This window comes from Aulonocara sp. 'chitande type north' Nkhata Bay, linkage group LG13 (assembly GCF_057382095.1).
Source record: "Aulonocara sp. 'chitande type north' Nkhata Bay isolate Kocher_YH1m ecotype deep benthic linkage group LG13, A_spYH_male_GT1.1, whole genome shotgun sequence".
Classification (NCBI taxonomy): Eukaryota; Metazoa; Chordata; class Actinopteri; order Cichliformes; family Cichlidae; genus Aulonocara; species Aulonocara sp. 'chitande type north' Nkhata Bay.
Window position 1 is genome coordinate 14,432,085 of NC_141356.1, and position 21,133 is coordinate 14,453,217.

The 21,133-nt window shown below is 40.2% G+C and overlaps 1 protein-coding gene across 4 annotated transcripts in view; it reads left to right on the forward strand.

The window, feature by feature from the left end:
- Window positions 1-10,647, forward strand: part of epas1b (endothelial PAS domain protein 1b) — a 48,918-nt gene extending 38,271 nt beyond the window's left edge. Inside the window, exons 8-17 of one of the 4 annotated variants that reach the window (XR_015124398.1) lie at window positions 1,158-1,305; window positions 1,433-1,638; window positions 1,793-2,028; window positions 2,378-2,488; window positions 3,033-3,565; window positions 3,778-3,874; window positions 4,086-4,173; window positions 4,267-4,443; window positions 4,681-6,971; window positions 7,303-10,647. Coding sequence is in view for 3 of the 4 variants with exons in the window: in XM_086258792.1 (XP_086114918.1) it covers window positions 1,158-1,305; window positions 1,433-1,638; window positions 1,793-2,028; window positions 2,378-2,488; window positions 3,033-3,565; window positions 3,778-3,874; window positions 4,086-4,173; window positions 4,267-4,443; window positions 4,681-4,832 (1,748 nt within the window). In the remaining variant the exon portion in view is untranslated. Of the gene's footprint in view, window positions 1-1,157; window positions 1,306-1,432; window positions 1,639-1,792; window positions 2,029-2,377; window positions 2,489-3,032; window positions 3,566-3,777; window positions 3,875-4,085; window positions 4,174-4,266; window positions 4,444-4,680 lie in introns of all 4 variants that reach the window. The other 3 variants (XM_086258793.1, XM_086258794.1, XM_086258792.1) reach the window with 3 other exon arrangements.
- The last annotated feature ends 10,486 nt before the right edge of the window (window positions 10,648-21,133 follow it).

Genomic DNA, 21,133 nt, shown 5'->3' on the forward strand with positions numbered 1-21,133 from the left:
ACACACACACAGGGAGTCACTGGCCTTATGTACGCTTTGTGACCATTCCTACGCCTTTCCCACGCCAGTGCTGAACTTTGGACTGTAGCCAGAACATTTCCTTCTCGAGTCAAAGTCAAACATCCCGCCTTGTCCCGCTTACAAATATTTGCTTGATTTTTAAAGGATTATGCAAATATTTAACAAATAATTAGCCAATCTGGACTTTAAACACCTAAATAAAAACAAAGTATAAAAATCCACCACATACAGTTGTGGTCAAGATTTTACAGGCACTCCAAATGGGCATGAATTTAATACTTTCTTTGATCTGTTCTCTTCCTAGAATAGATCTTTTAATAACCTTAAAAAGCAAAAATTGACTTTATTTGGATTTCCTCTAATACACACATGGTCAAAAGTACACATGCAAGCTCCAATATATACATAAACTCACATAAATCTTTTAATAAGTAGTACTGAAGGTTTACACCGTCTTCTAATTTGACTGGCCTGAGGCTTATGAACTTTACTACTGATGTGACCTTTGATTGGAAAGTTGCAACACAGAAGATTAAACAGTCCATCTGTCACTGACATCGACAGACTGAAAAGAACTGTCAGTTTATTTTCTCTTTGGTTTTGTTTCCTCATCAGAAGATTACTCACTGGGTTATACAACAATGTGAACGCGTCACAATTTTACGCATGAACAACAAAAACTCAACAAGTACTCTCGGTGAGTAATTTCTGAGTAATAAGGAAGAACACTGATTACATTGGCCCTGTTTAAAGCAGTCCTGTACACTTGAGGAGAGTAGCTGAAATCAAATTCAGCGCAGTTTTATTTAGTGCCAGTCAACAGTCATCTCATGGCATTTTAAATCGTTATGTAAAGACTCTAATAAAAATGACAACAAAAGGTGAACATGGAGAAATGACTTAATAAGTAAAAGATGGAGACTTTTAAAACTAAAGACATGTAATGTTCCAGATCCTGACATTATTGTTTCAGTGTCATTCACTTTCGAGTCAAATCAGTGTGCCACTTTTGAAGAATAAAGGAAGTATGCTCACAGTTTCAGGAAAATTGTTTTATATCTGCTTTAAACTTGCAAGCAATAACGCCAATGTTATTCATAGCTTCTTTTTTGTTTCTTCTTCTCTTCCTTATGCAGTGTGTACCAAGGGTCAGGCAGTAAGCAGTCAGTATCGTATGCTGGCTAAGAACGGGGGTTACGTCTGGGTAGAAACCCAGGGAACTGTCATTTATAACAGCCGCAACTCTCAGCCGCAGTGCATCGTGTGCATCAACTATGTCCTCAGGTAAGAGTTTTCATTTTTAATCCAAGTTTCCCTCAATTAAATGCCATCTTTGCCTGGATTTAATCATAAAATATTCAGATTTCTATATCTCAAAGTTCAAATTTGCTGTGTTTTCTCCAATCCGTAGTGACATTGAGGAGAAGTCGATGATTTTGTCCCTGGGGCAGACGGAGTCCCTGTTCAAGCCACGACACATGAGCAGCTTCTTCAGTCCTGGAGTGGGCATGAGCGGAGAGCCTGGAGATGCCCTCTTCAGTGAATTCAAAGAGGAGCCGGAAGATCTCGCTCAGCTTGCTCCAACACCTGGAGACACGATCGTTTCCCTCGACTTCAGTCAGTATTTACTTCTGTAAAACTGTGTCTGTTATGGCCACAGTATTCTTCCACCTTACTTTGGCAAAAACAATATAGCAGAAACAACTTTTTAATACAGTTTCCTTTTGTCTTTTTTAAAAAATTGGCTCAAATTTGTGATTCTTTTTCGCAGGTCGTGTTCAGTTTGAAGAGCCCCAGCAGCCAGCATACTCCCAGGTGTCTGTTTCAGCCATGGCCCCTCCGGGACCACCGTCCTGGGCCAGTGAGAGCCACAAGTCTGCCTCCAATGCCTCTGGACCCCCAACTGCAGCTCCAGGGGACGTGGGTAAAATGGCCGGTGGTTCGTTCACTGTGCAGCAGAATCCTCCATCGGGCAGCGCCACTCCGAGCCTCAGCAGCTGCTCCACGGTGAGGACAGCGCGACAGGGCACGACTGAGAGCCAGTTTGTGAAATTGAAAAGAGTAATTAGTTAGTGAGCGAGTGACTGGTTGGTTACACTTGTTCCATGGTTTATTCTTTCAGTGTGCGATGAGGTCACTAAAACTGGGCAGAGTGTGTGAGAATAACGGGGGTGGTTATTTGGATGGAATAGGCTCGTAGCAGTGAATAGTGCCTTTGTCAAAACTCATCTCTCTTGTTTCTCTTATGTATTAGTCCTTTTTGTCTGTGTTTATCATTTTCTTTCTCTCCACTTCTCTCATTTAAATCTAATTTCTTCCTTTTGTTCATCCTTCCCTCTGTCCTTCACCTCTGCAGCCCAGCAGCCCAGATGATTACTACAGCTCAGTGGAGAGTGACCTGAGGGTGGAGCTCACAGAGAAGCTGTTTGCTCTGGACACAAAGGGAGACAGTTCTGCAAACACTGAGGTGTGTGTGTGTGTGTGTGTGTGTGTGTGTGTGTGTGTGTGTGTGTGTGTGACCAAAGTTGTGTAGAGTTAGTGAATTTTATGTTAACTCAGACAAACAAAGAAAAAAGCCTGAATTAACCAGCTCAACATATGTATTCTGTATCATTAGCTTTTTAATTTACTGCTATAGTGTCTTTGACCTTTAGCTTATAAATCTGTGAGAAAAGCATCCAGGACATTTTCCATTTTATGTTAGTATTTCTTCAATTTAACGAGTACTGGATTAAACAAAACTATAAATCAGTGGTTTACATATTTGAGTGGCTGCTGATAAAATATTAGTGCTCACAATGATGTTTTTATTATTGAGTTCCTAATGTAATCATCATAATCCTGTTAGTCTAAACTGAGTGGCAGTTTATGAACACTGCAGCATTATCTCAGCCACAAATACTCCCATGTCTAAAGCAATAATTTATAGTTTTCACCAAATGCTTAAAAGGATCTCTTTTCTTAAATATTTGTGTTGAAAAAACAAAACAAAAATTATTTCTGCTATCCAGAGGGACTTGAATGATTTGGACCTGGAGACTCTGGCTCCTTATATCCCTATGGATGGAGAGGACTTCCAGCTCAATCCCATTGTCACAGAGTCAGAGCCCCTGGAGGCAGCTCCAGCAGGATCCATGGGGAGCAACACCAGCCTGCCCCAAATTAACCAGACCACCCAGCAGAGTTTCAACAATGTGGCCAGCCTCTTACAGCCCCTGTCCACCTCCTCCCAATCCCCAGGCCACTACCAGCGTGCGACATCTTCATCCTGGGCTGGAGGGGAAAAGAGAGTCTCCAGCCAGGGGAATGCAGATCCCCATGGAAGGTCATACATGATGGGGCATCTGCACAATCCCCCATACCAGGCCCCGGCCAGCTCCCCGCTGTCCTCCATGGGTGGCAGTCAGAATCTGCAGTGGCCACCAGACCCGCTGTTGACTTACCAACAACAACCACGGCCCACCAAAGCCTGTCTGATGGACACGATGTTGGAAGAACGGCCATCCTGCAAGCAGAACATGCCACATGGCATGCAGAAACAGAGGTGACTTAACTATGAGTCTCTTATTTTAGTGCTCAAGGAAAATTTAACTTGATGCATATAACTGTGAAAATATAAGACTAAAAGGAATAAGGAATAAAAACCTTAACAACATGATTTAAATAAAAAAGGGTGTTGACCACCAAATTCTCTTTATTATTGCCGCAATTATTTATTATTAATATTATTTTTTTTCATCCACTTTATGTATGCAGGTCCATCGACATCTTTGTACAAGCTTACAGAGACATGAGTCCAGCCAGAGTGGCCATGGCCAACAGTATGAAGCGCTCCTTCAGCCAGATGGCTGTGGTGAGTTCCTCCGACTCCTACCGTACAGCAAAAGTTCCACTGCAACTTAAAGTATTCAGTGTAACATAGTGCATTATTTTGAGGCATTAGTGTTCCACGCAAGGTTGCATGTTAGTTTCCAAACCACGATTTAAATTCTTGAGTTTGATAGTTTGCCTAAAAAAATATCTGCATGCACAACCTGCTAATCAATTGAGTATGACTGTTTCAGGGTGAAAGCAAGCTGCCAGAGTTCATATGGAAGAAGATAAGGAGTGACAGTTGCATGGATCGTTCCCTCTGTGCAGGATCACTGGCAGGTATGCTTGTGCAGCAAATGGATGGAAACCATGTTTTATCATCTCTTCCACGCATCAGCTGCACCTTTTTAACCTCTCGCTCTCTCCTCTCAGAGTCGGAGATGGCGAGAATGATGCCAGGGAACATGGCTCCATGTCTCAACTCGCTGCAACAACACAGGAAGTCACTGTACGCAGGAAATGGGATAAGTGGTCGAAATGAAAAAGGCTTTCCCCAAAAGAGCTGTGACTACAGAGAGTATAACATGCTGCCTTCTAACAAGTGTGAGGGTGAGCTGGAATTACTAACATTTACAGATTTTAGTCAGCTAATATCACTGTGTGGACAGTTAAAGCACTCATTTAGTCTTCTGTTTAATTTAAAGTACTTTTACGTTGCAGAATATATGACTCGGCCATTAACATCTTGCTCTGACTAAATCTACTCATGTCAAGTGGTCTTCTAATTCAAATAAACAAGTAAATCACTGACACACAGGGATTTTCTTTATTTCTGTCATTTTCTAGGCATAGCCAGTCGTTTGCTGGGGCCTTCATTTGAACCCTCCTTTCTGCCGGAGTTGACCCGCTATGACTGCGAGGTCAATGTCCCGCTGCAGGGCAACCTGCACCTCCTCCAGGGCTGTGACCTGCTGAGAGCCCTGGACCAGGCCACCTAGAGCCCCAGATTCAAACACCGACATAAACCTGGACTTACTCCCTGCCCTGAGCCTCAACCTGCAGCACGAGACTTAAGCCTTTCTTTACCTTTGTACCTCTAGGCCTTCTATGAGCCCTATAGCTCAGCTAACTATAGAGAATGGTATTAATGGCCACATCCTGCCTTATTTAGCCCCACACTCTTTTCCCCATCCCTTTTTAAGTTCTCTGTGTAGACCAAGCTGAGTTATCAGGGTCAAGCCACATGCACCCCTTTCCCTGCCAAGCTCTTGACTCATATCAGATGCAGGTTGACCACCATTGAGCCAAACATCAAATGACCCGCATGTATAACAAACGATCACTGGTCAAAAAAAAAGGTCAATGCTGCACATTTAATACATGACAATGGTCACACCATCACATTAATTAAGAGTTTTGACACTGGGATCTCACCGGGTTTGGTATAGATGCCAACAGGGTGGCAAAGCTATGTTTGAAAACACATCCTGAACTCGGGTCTCTGGTGTAAAGGGGTGTTAGTGGTGTGGAAGAAAACCTGCCTCAAAGGCCAGCTCTGCTCAAACATCTACAGCCACATCACCCTGACTACCAGCCGATTCCTGCTTAGGTTTAGCAAAGCGGGAATCTGTGAGCAGTGGGTCTCTGACCTACGTCCTGATATGGACTCTATGCAGCTCAGATCCCAGCCCTACTGCTCTTCTAGCTAAAGCATTTGGCTCAGAAGAGATGATATTATACTACCTACACATGAACAGAGACACGGTCTTCTTTCACATTTGCATGTTTTACCAGCAACTTGTAGACACAGCGCAGTTGAAGCTTCAAGCAAGAGTTGGGTATCATGAACTGTGGTAAATTGTAGCCATTTTAAAGATTTCTTAAGAATCCTTTACACTATTGTATTCTCATTACGGACACCCAAAGATGATTTCTTTTTAATCATAGTGGTGCAATATGCTGGACTGGAGTACTTTACAGTGCGGCCAGATGTAATGTTGTAACTTTGCGGTAATCTGTATTAATTTCATTTCCTCTATGCCCAAGACTTAAAATATACTCCAATTTAAGTATTATTTTAATCTTTAGAGAATTAAAGGTTGCTTTATTTGAAAGGCTATGACCAGAACCAGAACTGCCGAGCAGAATCGGAAGCAGTAAAAGTGATACCCAGCCTTGCTCAAGCCTTTTTCCACATATTCACATTCATCAGCCTGCCTCGTTTTGTCTGAATCCATCCCATAAATCACTGTAGCATATCTCTGCTGCTTTAGTAGATAAACTAGTAGCATTAGATCTGTATGTTTCAAATGACATATCATTATTGTAAATAGTCTTTTCTTCTTTTTCTGAATTGAGATATTGAAGCTTTTATGAAATTCCCCCAGTTTATTCAATCCAAACTGACCGGACACTTCACCACATTAACACTGCCTTTTTTTTTTCTTCTTTAGTTCTTACTCAACGTTCTACATTCTCTTATTTTCTCTGTCTCTCACTCTCTCTCTGACACTGTAATAAACATATTGCAATATATGTAATCTGAACATTTAAGATTTAACATCTTCATCTTAAATCTGTCTAAACACGCTTTCCTCACTTTAGTGTCTCAGTCAGGTGTGTAGCTTGTGTGGATACAGGGTTATTTTCTTATTGTGCAATTATTTCATTGAGCTAAAACTTAGATTGTCAGTAACAAAGCTAGACTTTATGTACATAATCAATAGCCTGCACAAAGGAATGTGACATGCACACACTGTAAGAGTTCATATGATTAAATGTTATTAGCTAACACACATTTTATGCAATACAGGAAACCATAAAGACCAGACCAGTGGTGTGCACAGACTATGAGGGGACCAGGGACTGTTTGAAAAAGGGGGACACCTTTGTGTGGTGGTGGGGGTGTTTTGGTTTCGTTATTGTCCTGCACCTGTACTTGGGGAAGCTTTAAGAAAAAGTTTGCATGATTTGCTGAATCCTGTCGTGCCACGGTTTTACATTTAGTTTGAGACACTTATTGGTTTGAATTATGTACAGTACACAACAAAATTGTTAGCAGACAAGCTGTACAATCATTGTAGGAAGCACAGCTTGAAAAAGAAATGTGGTTTGCAGAATGCTTAGAGAATGGTCAGGTAAATGGTAAATGGCCTGTATTTATATAGCGCTTTACTAGTCCCTAAGGACCCCAAAGCGCTTTACATATCCAGTCATCCACCCATTCACACACACATTCACACACTGGTGATGGCAAGCTACATTGTAGCCACAGCCACCCTGGGGCGCACTGACAGAGGCGAGGCTGCCGGACACTGGCGCCACCGGGCCCTCTGACCACCACCAGTAGGCAACGGGTGAAGTGTCTTGCCCAAGGACACAACGACCGAGACTGTCCAAGCCGGGGCTCGAACCGGCAACCTTCCAATTACAAGGCGAACTCCCAACTCTTGAGCCACGATCGCCCAGGTGGTAAAGTATGTGAGATTTGTCACTGGTATGCTCTTTTAAGCCAACTGGAGAGCATTTGAGCCCAACACAGGGGGCACTTGGGCTAATCACAAGTGCCGTGGGAGGGATCAAAAGGGCACTTTAGCTGATCAGGTGGGCACTTGAGCTGTCTAGACGGGCAGCTGAGGGGTGTTTTTTGGGGGACCCAGTAGAGCCGAAATAGCGCTTAGCTTAAGCGGCTCTAGTAACCTCTGTTGCCCCTTGGTGTTTTATTAGGGCAAAAGATCATGATTGGATGTCGTCCCCCGCCCCGACCTCCTGTGCACACCGCTGCACATAACAGACAGGGTAAAGACGGCAGCGTTGACATGATCACTTACTCATTCAGACAATGCATATGTACATAGCAGCAGCCATGGTTTTAATGCAGTACAGCAGCCTGTGACATGACTTGAAAGTGGAGTTTATATAATTTTCTTAAAGATTAGGACAAGGCCAGTTTTTCTTTACTCACAAACCAAGTGGCTGCCAGTTACAGAAAGCTTTAAGGCTTTGATTATTACTTGCCATAAGAGCAGATTTTGAAACTAATTTTTCATCCAAACATTGTCAGTATGTCTTCAGTGAAATACAGTTTTTCTGTTCTTTCCTCTCAAAGTATTTTCTTAAGCTCAGTCTATATTTTTGAGGTAATTGTCTCTGTGTGGTGACCACTTTGAGCTTTGTACACATATGTTATGTATTTAAAACAGAACTAATGTTAAAGATGGTGTTTTTCGTGTTTGTGTCCTGGTACTTTGTCCTTACCTTACCCCCCCATAGATGCAGTTAGAGCCAGTCCCTCACAGTGCTGTTTCTTCTTGTGCTGTTTCTGTGTTGTGGTGGCATTTTTTTTTTTTTTTATTCTATCCTAAAATATCCATGGAATCTGTTGGCTGGCCAGTACTGTTGTTGTTCTTGCTTTAAAAATAACAAGAAAAAAAATCAGATAAAAAAACAACAACAACAAAACAAGAGGTAAATATCAGTTTTCTAAGTTTCACTTTTCAGATATGTAGCATTTTGAATATTGTAAGGAAGGTGAAGTTGCCACATTGTTAATCACATAGTTTTCCAGTTGCATATATAAAGCAAAAGGTGCTTCATAGACATTGTATCATTGTCATTTGTAGAACTTTTATTACATCTCTTGGATCCACTAACACTGTATTTTGATGTTCTCCGCCTGATGTGCTCAACTTCTTTCAAGTTCATTTTAATCATTATGATGTGCCTTATGACTTTATGGTTGTCTCAACATACCGAGGTCACCCTTCAAGTGCACAGTTTGTTCCTTTAGATCTGTAGATGGCATACTGTAGGTCTGCGGGGGATGATTATCAAATGCAATCTTAACTTGACATTGCATCTTAAGTTAAAGGTAAATTCTTTTCTCCTGTTTGCTGCATGAATCTAAATTTGGATATGAAATTGAGATATTTTCTCGCAGCCAAGTAGAAGATATCAATCTAAAAATAAAACCCCCAAAAGTTTTTTTTTTTTAAAGAAATATAGATTATTGTTAAATACAAATTTGTCATGTGTTTTATAATATTTGGAGAAAACATTCACAGTTGGAATGATTTTGATGATAACTCTTCAGATTTTGCGCCACTGTAGCTTTCTTTCACTTATTCCTTAAATATACCCAAACCTAATAGAGCTTTTGGGATCTATTTCGATCCTAATTGATCAGCAGTGATGAGCCAGTCTCTTGGATTTGAGTAGAATCCCATTAGAACCAATCCTTCCTTTTGATAACAAATTAAGCTTTGTGTGAGGCTTATCAGATGACCTGTTTGCTAATGAGGCTGCTTGTGGGTTTTTAGAATTAGTTGGGTGGGGGAAAAAAGATTTGACTGTAATGTTAAGCTCTTATATTTTAATATATAGTGTCTCAACATGCTGCTTCAGTCAGCGCTCATGTGCCTATAAGGGTTTTCTGGTACTGAGTGGTGCTAAAGGTGTCTGTTACAAGCATAATTTTGTAAAATATCAAAAGATTATGTTGAAACTGTGCCAAAAAAGAGGAAGGGGACAGTCCTGATAACAATTAAAAAAAAAAAAAAAATGCAGTAGGTAATTACACAATGAAAATGTGCAATTACTTCTAAATTAATTACCTCTAAATTTCCTCTAGTTAACCGCATATAATTAGGCGAAATCTGTCAGGAGGAAGAGTTTTAACAGTAAAATTGCAACCAAAACTTGATCAAAATTTGCAACAATCTCAAATAAGAGGAGATGTAAAGAAGTGAAGTTCAGTTGAAGGACAAATGAAATGACAGACTTCCTGTTCAGCCTGCCTACCTGCGCCATATTTCTCCACTTGCCAATTTGATAAATCACTTCTTTGTTTCTCCTCTCCTCTTCACTCCTTTCACTTTACCAAAATGTTTCTTTTCAACCCAAAAGAAGAGGCCATTTATACCCTTGATTAAATTGGAAGTTTTTCATATTTGGAGTAAAAAGAGGCTTCAATTAAATGCTAATAATGTTTGTAGGATTATGTACAGTGTTTGAAATATATAAAAATATAGAAACATTGGTTTCCAGAAAAGCACCTTACAGCATGTTTGAAGCATGTTATCGTTTTTTAATTGCAAATTTTATGTGCAATATAAACTAGTAAAGAATCTCAGTGGTAAGTGAAATATTACAAACCAAAGATGTATTTAGTGTGAGGAAATATGCACAGCGACAAAGAACAGCACCTCAGATGAGTTTAAATGACCTCATCAGATAAGAAAGAAACTGTGGTAATGCATGTGGAAAAAGTTGGCTACACGGAAGTTGATTTAAAAAGAAGGAAAAAAAACTCCACTAGCTTTGGTCAGAAAATTAAAAGCTATTATGTTGTTAGCATTCAGCAGCTACCATGAAACTTGTTGAATGCCAAATAGGTGAAATGTATGTCCAGTGTTGAAATAAAACAACAACTAAGATATGTTGCAAAGTCGGAAATTAAAGGGGGTAAAAGCAAAAAACAAACAAACAAAAACTCCTTCCCTGAAGAAATGTCGAAGAGACACGAGCATTAGTGACGCTAACCCAAAAAAAAATCATTGGGTCTTTAGCTTTGTGTTTTAACTCTAGGAGGCTTATCACCAGTGCGCAACATACTGTGCTACTTGAAGGGTAAAGTGACAAATCATTCAGGAGTTAATCCACTCACTCATCGCGCTTCCTCTTTAAAAAGATATCCGCATTTTATCTTTGGCTTGTGTAACAGGGTTTTTGTTTTTCCTTATGGGATCCATGTTAAGCTACTTGTATTCTGTTCTGTCAATGTCATACAATACCATTTTGATTTTTTTTTAAAAATATGCTTAAAATCTGTTGATGATATTATTATTATGAATATTATTATTATTATTATTATTATTATTATTATTATTATTATTATTATTACTACTACAACAATGTGGGGAATGTAACCCAATAAGAAGTTTGTGTTTCTGCACTGATATCTTATTAAAGCATACTGATCTTACCCTTATTCATCAACTATATGTGTGTATGTTTTATTTGGAGATAGAGATAGTAATATACACGGAGTGCAGAATTATTAGGCAAATGAGTATTTTGTCCACATCATCCTCTTCATGCATGTTGTCTTACTCCAAGCTTTATAGGCTCGAAAGCCTACTGCCAATTAAGCATATTAGGTGTAAAGTGTAAAGTGAGCTTGTTAGTCCCCATAGGGAAATAGTTCCTCTGCATTTAACCCATTCACCCAGTGAAGCAGTGGGCAGCCACCAGTGCAGCGCCCGGGGAGCAGTGTGTAGGGACGGTACCTTGCTCAGGGGTACCTCAGGGTAGCCGTTCAGTGGAGTCGAACCCCCGACCTTCCGATCATGGGGCCACCACTCTACCTACTGAGCTATCCCTGCCCCCAGGTGATGTGCATCTCTGTAATGAGAAGGGGTGTGGTCTAATGACATCAACACCCTATATCAGGTGTGCATAATTATTAGGCAACGTCCTTTCCTTTGGCAAAATGGGTCAAAAGAAGGACTTGACAGGCTCAGAAAAGTCAAAAATAGTGAGATATCTTGCAGAGGGATGCAGCAGTCTCAAAATTGCAAAGCTTCTAAAGCGTGATCATCGACCAATCAAGCGTTTCATTCAAAATAGTCAACAGGGTCGCAAGAAGCGTGTGGAAAAACCAAGGCGCAAAATAACTGCCCATGAACTGAGAAAAGTCAAGCGTGCAGCTGCCAAGATGCCACTTGCCACCAGTTTGGCCATATTTCAGAGCTGCAACATCACTGGAGTGCCCAAAAGCACAAGGTGTGCAATACTCAGAGACATGGCCAAGGTAAGAAAGGCTGAAAGACGACCACCACTGAACAAGACCCACAAGCTGAAACGTCAAGACTGGGCCAAGAAATATCTCAAGACTGGTTTTTCTAAGGTTTTATGGACTGATGAAATGAGAGTGAGTCTTGATGGGCCAGATGGATGGGCCCGTGGCTGGATTGGTAAAGGGCAGAGAGCTCCAGTCCGACTCAGACGCCAGCAAGGTGGAGATGGAGTACTGGTTTGGGCTGGTATCATCAAAGATGAGCTTGTGGGACCTTTTCGGGTTGAGGATGGAGTCAAGCTCAACTCCCAGTCCTACTGCCAGTTTCTGGAAGACACCTTCTTCAAGCAGTGGTACAGGAAGAAGTCTGCATCCTTCAAGAAAAACATGATTTTCATGCAGGACAATGCTCCATCACACGCGTCCAAGTACTCCACAGCGTGGCTGGCAAGAAAGGGTATAAAAGAAGAAAAACTAATGACATGGCCACCTTGTTCACCTGATCTGAACCCCATTGAGAACCTGTGGTCCATCATCAAATGTGAGATTTACAAGGAGGGAAAACAGTACACCTCTCTGAACAGTGTCTGGGAGGCTGTGGTTGCTGCTGCACGCAACGTTGATGGTGAACAGATCAAAACACTGACAGAATCCATGGATGGCAGGCTTTTGAGTGTCCTTGCAAAGAAAGGTGGCTATATTGGTCGCTGATTTGTTTTTGTTTTGTTTTTGAATGTCAGAAATGTATATTTGTGAATGTGGAGATGTTATATTGGTTTCACTGGTAAAAATAAATAATTGAAATGGGTATATATTTGTTTTTTGTTGCCTAATAATTATGCACAGTAATAGTCACCTGCACACACAGATATCCCCCTAAAATAGCTAAAACTAAAAACAAACTAAAAACTACTTCCAAAAACATTCAGCTTTGATATTAATGAGTTTTTTGGGTTCATTGAGAACATGGTTGTTGTTCAATAATAAAATTATTCCTCAAAAATACAACTTGCCTAATAATTCTGCACTCCCTGTATATATCTCTAAATAAAAAATTGAGGATTCTTTTTTTTTCTTCATCAAAATCCAAAGATATTCCATTGTTTGTTTGTGTTCAATTTATTTTGATCATGTAAACAATACACAGAAGTTCATTTAGCAAAGAAAAAAATGCTAACAAAATAAAGCAAAAATAAATTTCAATATCGCTTCACCTGTTCTGAGTCAGTTACATATGGAAAAGGGGCAGGAAGAAGTGCACTTATTTAATCCCACCTCTTTGCCATAAATTATCAATGAATATCTTTTCAGCTTTCTTACTGATATAATCTGCTGTAATAATAATGAACATATTTATAATATAATATATACATGTGCAGCTTTGGTGTTACAAAAATACCTTAAATGATAACTTCTCTAAAGAAAACCCTGCTTTGAATAATACCTGGGAGTTAGTCTTTCTGCTAGTTGCATACAGTGGGGCAAAAAAGTATTTAGTCAGCCACCGATTGTGCAAGTTCCCCCACTTAAAATGATGACAGAGGTCAGTAATTTGCACCAGAGGTACACTTCAACTGTGAGAGACAGGATGTGAAAAAAAAATCCATGAATTCACATGGTAGGATTTGTAAAGAATTTATTCGTAAATTAGGGTGGAAAATAAGTATTTGGTCACCTCAAACAAGGAAAATCTCTGGCCCTCACAGACCTGTAACGTCTTCTGTAAGAAGCTTTTCTGTCCCCCACTCGTTACCTGTATGAATGGCACCTGTTTGAACTCATCATCTGTATAAAAGACACCTGTCCACAGCCTCAAACAGTCAGACTCCAAACTCCGCCATGGCCAAGACCAAAGAGCTTTCGAAGGACACCAGGAAAAGTATTGTAGACCTGCACCAGACTGGGAAGAGTGAATCTACAATAGGCAAGCAGCTTGGTGTGAAAAAATCAACTGTGGGAGCAATCATCAGAAAATGGAAGACATACAAGACCACTGATAATCTCCCTCGATCTGGGGCTCCACGCAAGATCTCATCCCGTGGGGTCAAAATGATCATGAGAACGGTGAGCAAAGATTGAAAGATTGAAATGTGCTCACCATGGATGCTATTAGAGTACAGTGAGCGCATTGTTATGATCAAGAAACCAGATTGAGATGATCTGAACTTTGACATGGGGTGTTATCCTGCTGAAGGTGGGTACAGTGTAGTCTTAAAGAGATATGGTTAGCAACAATACTCAGGCTGTTGCCCAAAGTGTGTCAAGAAAATATCCTCCACCCCACTACAACACCACAACTAGGCTGAGCTGTTCACACAAGGCAGGATGGATTCATTCTTTCACATTTATGAAATATTCTGATCATCCAAATTTTGTAGGAGAAATTGAAACTCATGAAACCAGACAGTGATTGCCCAATCGTCTGTGGTCCACATTTGATATTCAGTCTCGGTTTCCTATGATCAGCTGCACCAGTATGGTCTTCTGCTGCTGCCATGTGTTTGCTATTGTGCATTCAGGGATTCTTTTCTACACATCCTGGTAGCAGGAGGTGGTATTTCTGTTACTGTTGCCTTCCTATCTGTTTATAGCAATCTGGCCATTCTCTTCTGACATCAACAACATATTTTCACCCACAGAACTGCTGCTTACCGGATATTTTCTCCTTTTCAGACTGATCTCTGTAAATATTAAAGGTAGTTGTGCAGGAAATCACCTTCTCTGAAACTCAGGCCACTCTGTCTGGCACCAACATCCATGCCCCATTCAGAATCACTTAATTCAGCCTTCTTCCCCATTCTGATGGTTGGTTTGAATTTCAGCAGATCGTTTTGCCCAAATCGACATACCTAATTGCACTGAGTTTCTGCCATATGATTGGCTGGTTAGATATTTGCAGTTGAAGAGGTGTACCTAAAAAAAGTGACAAGCTTACATCTATAAATAGTTAACAGAAGCTGAAACCTAGTACGTGTGATATAGATAAGTTTGACATTCTTCACCAACTGAATCATCTTTTTTGTTTTTGTTGGAGTACATGATAAAAATGTGATCCCCCCCAGTTAAACATCTTTTTAGATAAAACCTACCTTTTCGATGTAATTATTTTTGATGTATTCTCTAGATATCTATCACATACCGGTTTTTACAAAACATTCAAACCACCATGACCTCAGCAAAAATAGACATGACAATATCCCTTACCCTTATCCCTTAACCACATCCTGCTAATGACTGTTAAAGCACTCCCTTACGCTGGTGTGGTTCAGAATGTCTGAGTCTGAAGCTTGGAGCACTGCTGCTGTGGGCTGACCTGTGGTGTCAAGTCAGATAACTGAGGATAACACATAGTTATGTCTGAATTTCTTTTTTTGAAGAATATTCCTTTTGACTGTCATAATGTTTGAAAAGTAATAGAAATCAGAACTGTCCTAAATAAAAATAAAAAAAACCCAAAAAAAACCCCCAAACAAATCATATGCTATTCAACTGTATCATAAGGACAGTGCAGGCAAATGGCTTTTTCCTGTAGACAGAGAACTGTCTATATGTGTCCCCCTCCTTGGCACAACAAGCTGCTCTCATTTTCATGCCCCACCCTACCTCACTTTTTTAATATATTCACTTCTCATTAGTACATGGGGATCTGCCCGGCCCAGTAGACGCTGCCAGTCCCCTCTGAGGCCTTCCCCAAACCACAGCCTCAACTCATGCTCAAGCCATCTGCCATTGTCCACTAGAAATGCTGTCAAACCTAAAATGAGGATGTGGTCCCAGCTAGTGAAAACCATCTCAAATGTATTTAACGGTTCAAAAATATGACATGTCACAGAGGTACATGTGGCACAGCTTTGCTGAACTTCAACCTGACATATTTAAACATCATCCTCTCAGATCAGTTGAAAGATTATAATGTGGAATTAATGTTCACTTCATCTAAAAACAAGTAAAGCTCCAAAACTATAAATAATGGTGTGTTTTGCACATTAAAACTGCATTGTAAATACCCACCACATTAAATAAAGTTGCTTACATTCCACGTCTGGTTGACAGCCAGCTGTGTCACATTTTTCAAAGCTGGTGTACTTTTATCATGTAGTGTACTCATCCTTGTTAAAATGTTACTGTGGTAGGCGGGACTGTTTACCAGATGATTTGAGTTTGCACAAGCAACTTTGTGCGCGCTCACGTGTGTATTCTTGTGTTTGAGTTGGTCTGGAGCCAATCGAATGCTCAGTTCAAGACCATTTAGCAGTTTCAAACATTTTAATTGAAGAACATTCTGTAACAGCCTGTTCTGTGCTGCTGGTCCCTCCGTCTTCCTCGCTCGCTGTGTGTACTCTTGCAGCGCCATCTTTGTGAGCACGGGATCAAAGGAGAAATGTTACAAGGTAAATCTGCGGGTTTCAGTTTGTTTTGGGGATTCAGGTTTAGTCTAATGTTAAAGTTTGGAATTAAGCGTTCTGTTGTCATAGTTCAGGTTAGCTTAAAAGTAAGTGTTTCTACTCGATCTTAATATTTGCAGACTGTTTTCCATGTGATTACCTCATGAAAATGATTAATCGTCTGACTATTAACATTTACTTAAAATAAATAAATAACAAGACTGCTGTTCCTGTTAAACAAACACACACACACACACTTTGAAATCAATAATTACACAATACTAACATTTGCATAAAAGTTTTTTTTTTAAAAAGTGTTCTGTTTGAGACAAAGTCGTCTTAACTCCTACTTAACTCTAACTTTTGGCCAAGCTGAGGCAACACACACCAGGTGAAAAATTAAAGGAAAAACTCTAATCCTACACTAGGAGCACCTGGCAGCTTTCTTTGTGCTGTTGCAGAAACTTTACTTGCATGGCCAATGAATGGTATCGTTAAAAAAAGGGATATTAATCCTTTTCCTCACCGCATTTCTCCCTTAAACATAGGACAAGGAATTTGGTAATTTGGGAGGGGCTGTTGAGGTGATTTAGGTATCTGTCTGGGATGCCTAGGGTGTTTCCCAGGCGCTTCCTAGGTAAGGGTGTCTTAGGTATGTTCAACTGAAAGTACGCCTCAGGGTAGACCCAGGACATGCTGGACAGATTATCTCTCTGAGATTGCTTGGGAACGCCTCAATGTCTCACCAAAATAGCTGGAGTACGTGGCTGTTTAAAGTGTTGCCCCGCGACCCATACCCAGATAAACATCAGAAAATGTATGGATTGTTGAAGTATATGCTGTGATCTGACTGAGTTTCAATCTAGTGATCTTGAATCACTAGATTGAAACTCACCAATAGAAGATCTGGGACTTACATTGTAAGGTGGAAGCATTTAGGAATCTCAGGCGTGAAGTGACAGACTGAAGTTACAAAGTGAGGTCCCGGAGTGTGAATGTGCATAGTAAGTAAAAGTCACCAAAATCAGTAACTCTGCAGAGTTTTAAACCTTCTCGGGCATTAACGTCAGCACAAATGTAGAAGACTGACCGTGCTGTACACCAGCACCACAATTATCAAAACAGAAACAAAGTGAACATCACCATCACCAGAACACCAGTTTGCCTGTTGTGGAGGAATGTGGTGGCCCAGTTTCATTAAGACAGCTGGTGTTTTTTGTGTCTTTTGTTTTCTATCTGTCTGTACAGTTTAACAAATGAACTGTAATGAATTGTACTTTATCATTTTAATATACTTGGCTTTGTTCCACCTGATTTTAAATGCAAACTCAAGATGGGCATACTTTCCACCATTAATGTTCCACATGCTATTAAAAACCTTTTGATGACAGTCTGATCTGCTTTCCTGTTGCATGGAAAGCCTTTTTCAAAGCTTTACCTTTGTTGTTGTGCTTTTGTTGCTGTGTTTTTATGCTGCATTATGACGCACATCCTCTATTTGACTGGGAAATACTGAGAGATCCACACAAACAGACCAAAACGGGTACAGAAAGGCAATTATAGCCTTATTGTCTCGCCACATTTTTGCTTCCCTGGTGAGAGTGGTTCTGCCACATTCAGGTCACAATGCTGAGGATAAACTAAACCACAAAGCCACAAGTAATGGAAGTTTTTCAGGTAGGATGAGACAAACACCACCACATATTCAGCTTCCTCTAAGTGCTACACCTACACAGCAGCTGACTATAGCAGCTATGAATACATATATTCCGCACCATTCAAGTTGTTGTGTCAACCATGTAGTTACATTTCTTGGGAGGTGCACATAAGATTATGTAGAAGGTTGTGGTGTAGGGTTAAAATGGGGTTCTGGTTATGGTGTAGATCTGACGCAGATGTATGATTCACATGTCACGCTTGTGGTGATGCGAGTTTTTTGAGCCTTGACTGAATGTTTCTGCTGTACCCTCTAAGGCTTCAATAACCAGACATAATCTGATAGTGCAAATAACTGAGACAACACCTCATTGGGGAAGTAATTAAGAAGTGGGATCCTTTTCTCACTGACTTTGCAGGTTTGGGGAAATTTCCATGTTGGCCTCTCTTTTCAAACCTGCTAGCTATGTCCATCTTTTTTACATGAACGCCACAGGATAATCTGATTCACAAGCAGATTATATACTTAAACAACCATTACCAAACAAAAGTCTTTGGAGTATTCCTGTTGCATTTAGTTAGCTCAGTGTTTTCCCATAATTCAAACAAATGATGACAGAATTTTTCCCAGTCATTAAAGCAATGGGAGCTGACGGCAGAGGCTCTTGTAAAGTGTTATGCCAGCACATCCTGATGGCTTATCAGCCAAAATACATTCAACTTTTAATGTTTTGTACCTCTTCCTTCCTTTGCATCAAGACAGGAACCCAAACTTTTTGGCCATACAAATGCATGCATGGGCCATTCAGAGAGGACTGCAGGTAAACAACACACACATCTTGCATCCCTTTGTTCCATGCTGATTCAGAGTGTTTTGTTTCCTTCAGGTAGGGAGCCAGGAAAACACGGTGGAGGTAAAAATGGGCGGAACCGGCGACGCAGACCAACCAGCTTCCTTTCATTTCAGGTTTCCAATGCAAGTCTTTATCCAGTGCTTTCTGCAGAACATTTAATGGCACCAAATCTTTTCCAAATTATACTTAGTATCATTTCTCTACTAGTGCCTAATATTTTGGAATTGTTTTGTTGTTGTTTGTGTTAAATTATTAGACAGCTGCCTGTGAAATATGCGTGTCACGGTACAGAATTTATTGTAATTAATGTAATTATCAATCATGATGTTCTTAAACTGCCAAACTTTGTGGATTGAAAAATGAGTAGAAGGAAGTGTCAAGAAACAGCAATTCCTGTAATGACCAGCTGAGGCTGACTTAAAAAAAAGAAAAAAGTTCATCTCAAAATAGTTCTTCTACTGGACTTAACAAGTCCTGGTGGTGTTGGGTTAGTTCAGTTGCACTGCACTGCATCATGTGACAATTAAAAACTACACTTTAGCAGTGGCTCAAGGTCAAAGCAGGTCAAACTTCTCCGTCTCTTCGTCTCTAGGGTTGCGGTCGTGGCCCCTCCTCCTGCACTTTTCCACTGCTGGTGCTAGCAACAATCTCAGGTAACATGTCAGTTAACTTGACACCTTTTGCTGCATTTATTTTTAGTTTCTTTTTATCTCTTATCTTTTCAGTTCCACCTTTTCACCACTTCTTTCACACTAAACTCTGTTCTACACAACGAAGGTAGGGGTGGGGTGTTTGCGTTAAGAGATTTGATTGGGTAATACAGTGTCAGCAATAAAAATGGATGAATGAGCTGCTGTCAGTGCTTGTAGGACCAGTTGACCCATTGGCCCACTGGCCAGCTGAGGGCAACTCCTCTTGTCAATGTAGTGATATAATTTAATATAATTTTTAAAAAGTAAAAGCGTGTCCGACTTTCTCTACAACAAGAGTTTTTGTGGTGTCTTTCAGCACTTTTTGAAAAGGATCATTCCATTTAATCAGAGGCTACAAAGGTAAAATGAATATCTATATTCAGCAGGTAAGCAAAGTTAAATCACACATGCACACACAGACACACTTAATATAAGTTTAGGTTGAAACAATGTAAATCAGGTAAAGTATTCAGCATCAGGTTGCAGCTTTGTGCATCTCTCACTCTGCCCATTTCATGTGGCAAACTAAAATTTACTGCACGAGAAGCTGGTATGTATGGCTTGTACCGCAAGGCTGCATACATGCACTAAAGTGCATGTTTGGTGTGCACTACGGTGCACCACAGATACTGCCACAAAAGCAGAAAGCCTGTAGGCAGATGAGCAAGAGAGTATCTCATTCTTGCTTTTTTTGGACAAGTTGGACAAGTTAAATGTTAACAACAGGTTAATATGAATCTCAGGCCACCAGACCCAGTGATTCAGATGGCAGTCTGCCACTGGTCTGTTGAGTTCACTTTCATATCTATGGTATCACTTTATTCTTTTAGCTTTACTACAATTAATCACTTTTAGTCATACTGGTGAAAAAACAAAAATGTAATGCTGCTTGACTATAATAAATTAGATTATCAAACCAGGATGAGGCTTTTATTTTGAAGACACCAAACAGCATATTTCTTACCACATTAGCATGATATAATGGGTGTACAAGTGAGATGGGTCTCCAAATCTATATTAAAAAGTGTCTGGAAAAGTAGCACAAGCAGAAACAAGTGAGCAGCCAATGAGAGAGAGATGAAGAAGGACAAATGGCAGGCACTACATTGCTTGTTCTGGCAAACCACATTTTCAACACAGTCAACAAGTCCCTTTATCTATGCCACCATGCCTTGAAGGGCTGTGGCTTTTATTACGTGCATCAAAAATAGCTTCAGTTAAAGCTGCATGCCATGCTTTTCTGGCAGTGAACTGCCTGGAACACCATGGGAAATGAATAACACCAACCCACTTGACTCTGGGGTTGTGGAAAGGTGTTATCTGAAGAGATGAATCATCACCTGTCAGGTTTGCTGGAAGCCAGGAGGTGCTACTTGCATTGTCTGGGCATGGCTGTTCATCAACTCAAGTGAAACCAGCATTAATTCAAGCATCAATCACTAAAATTCTCCTATTTTTCGGTGCAAGGTAACCGACTTGGGGTCATTAAATGCCAGCTCACCATTTTAAACAATATATTTTCTTGGGGAAAAAATTATTTGAAAACCTTACCTAAAGCTTAACTCCAAATATGTGTTAGTTAATTACACGGGGAGTTAAATTTGATCTTTTTTTGCAACGGACTGGTTTGAAATTTCTTTTGAACATCCAGAAAAAGTAAAAGTAAAAGGCTGAAACTCGGAAGTTTCACTGAATGCTTTACAACATTAAAAATATGGATTGATAGCAGCGCTAGTAGATCTTTTTTCTTTTTACCTAAACAAAGATTTGAGCTTAATGTCTTGATTAACTTTTACTGCAACCAAACTGGGACCGTTGAGCCAAGCACTGCATTCTTGGTGTGCATGCTCATACAGTACCAACTTGTCAATCTGTAGTTTGTATCACACCAGAAAAGTGTTTAGTAAGGTTTTAAAC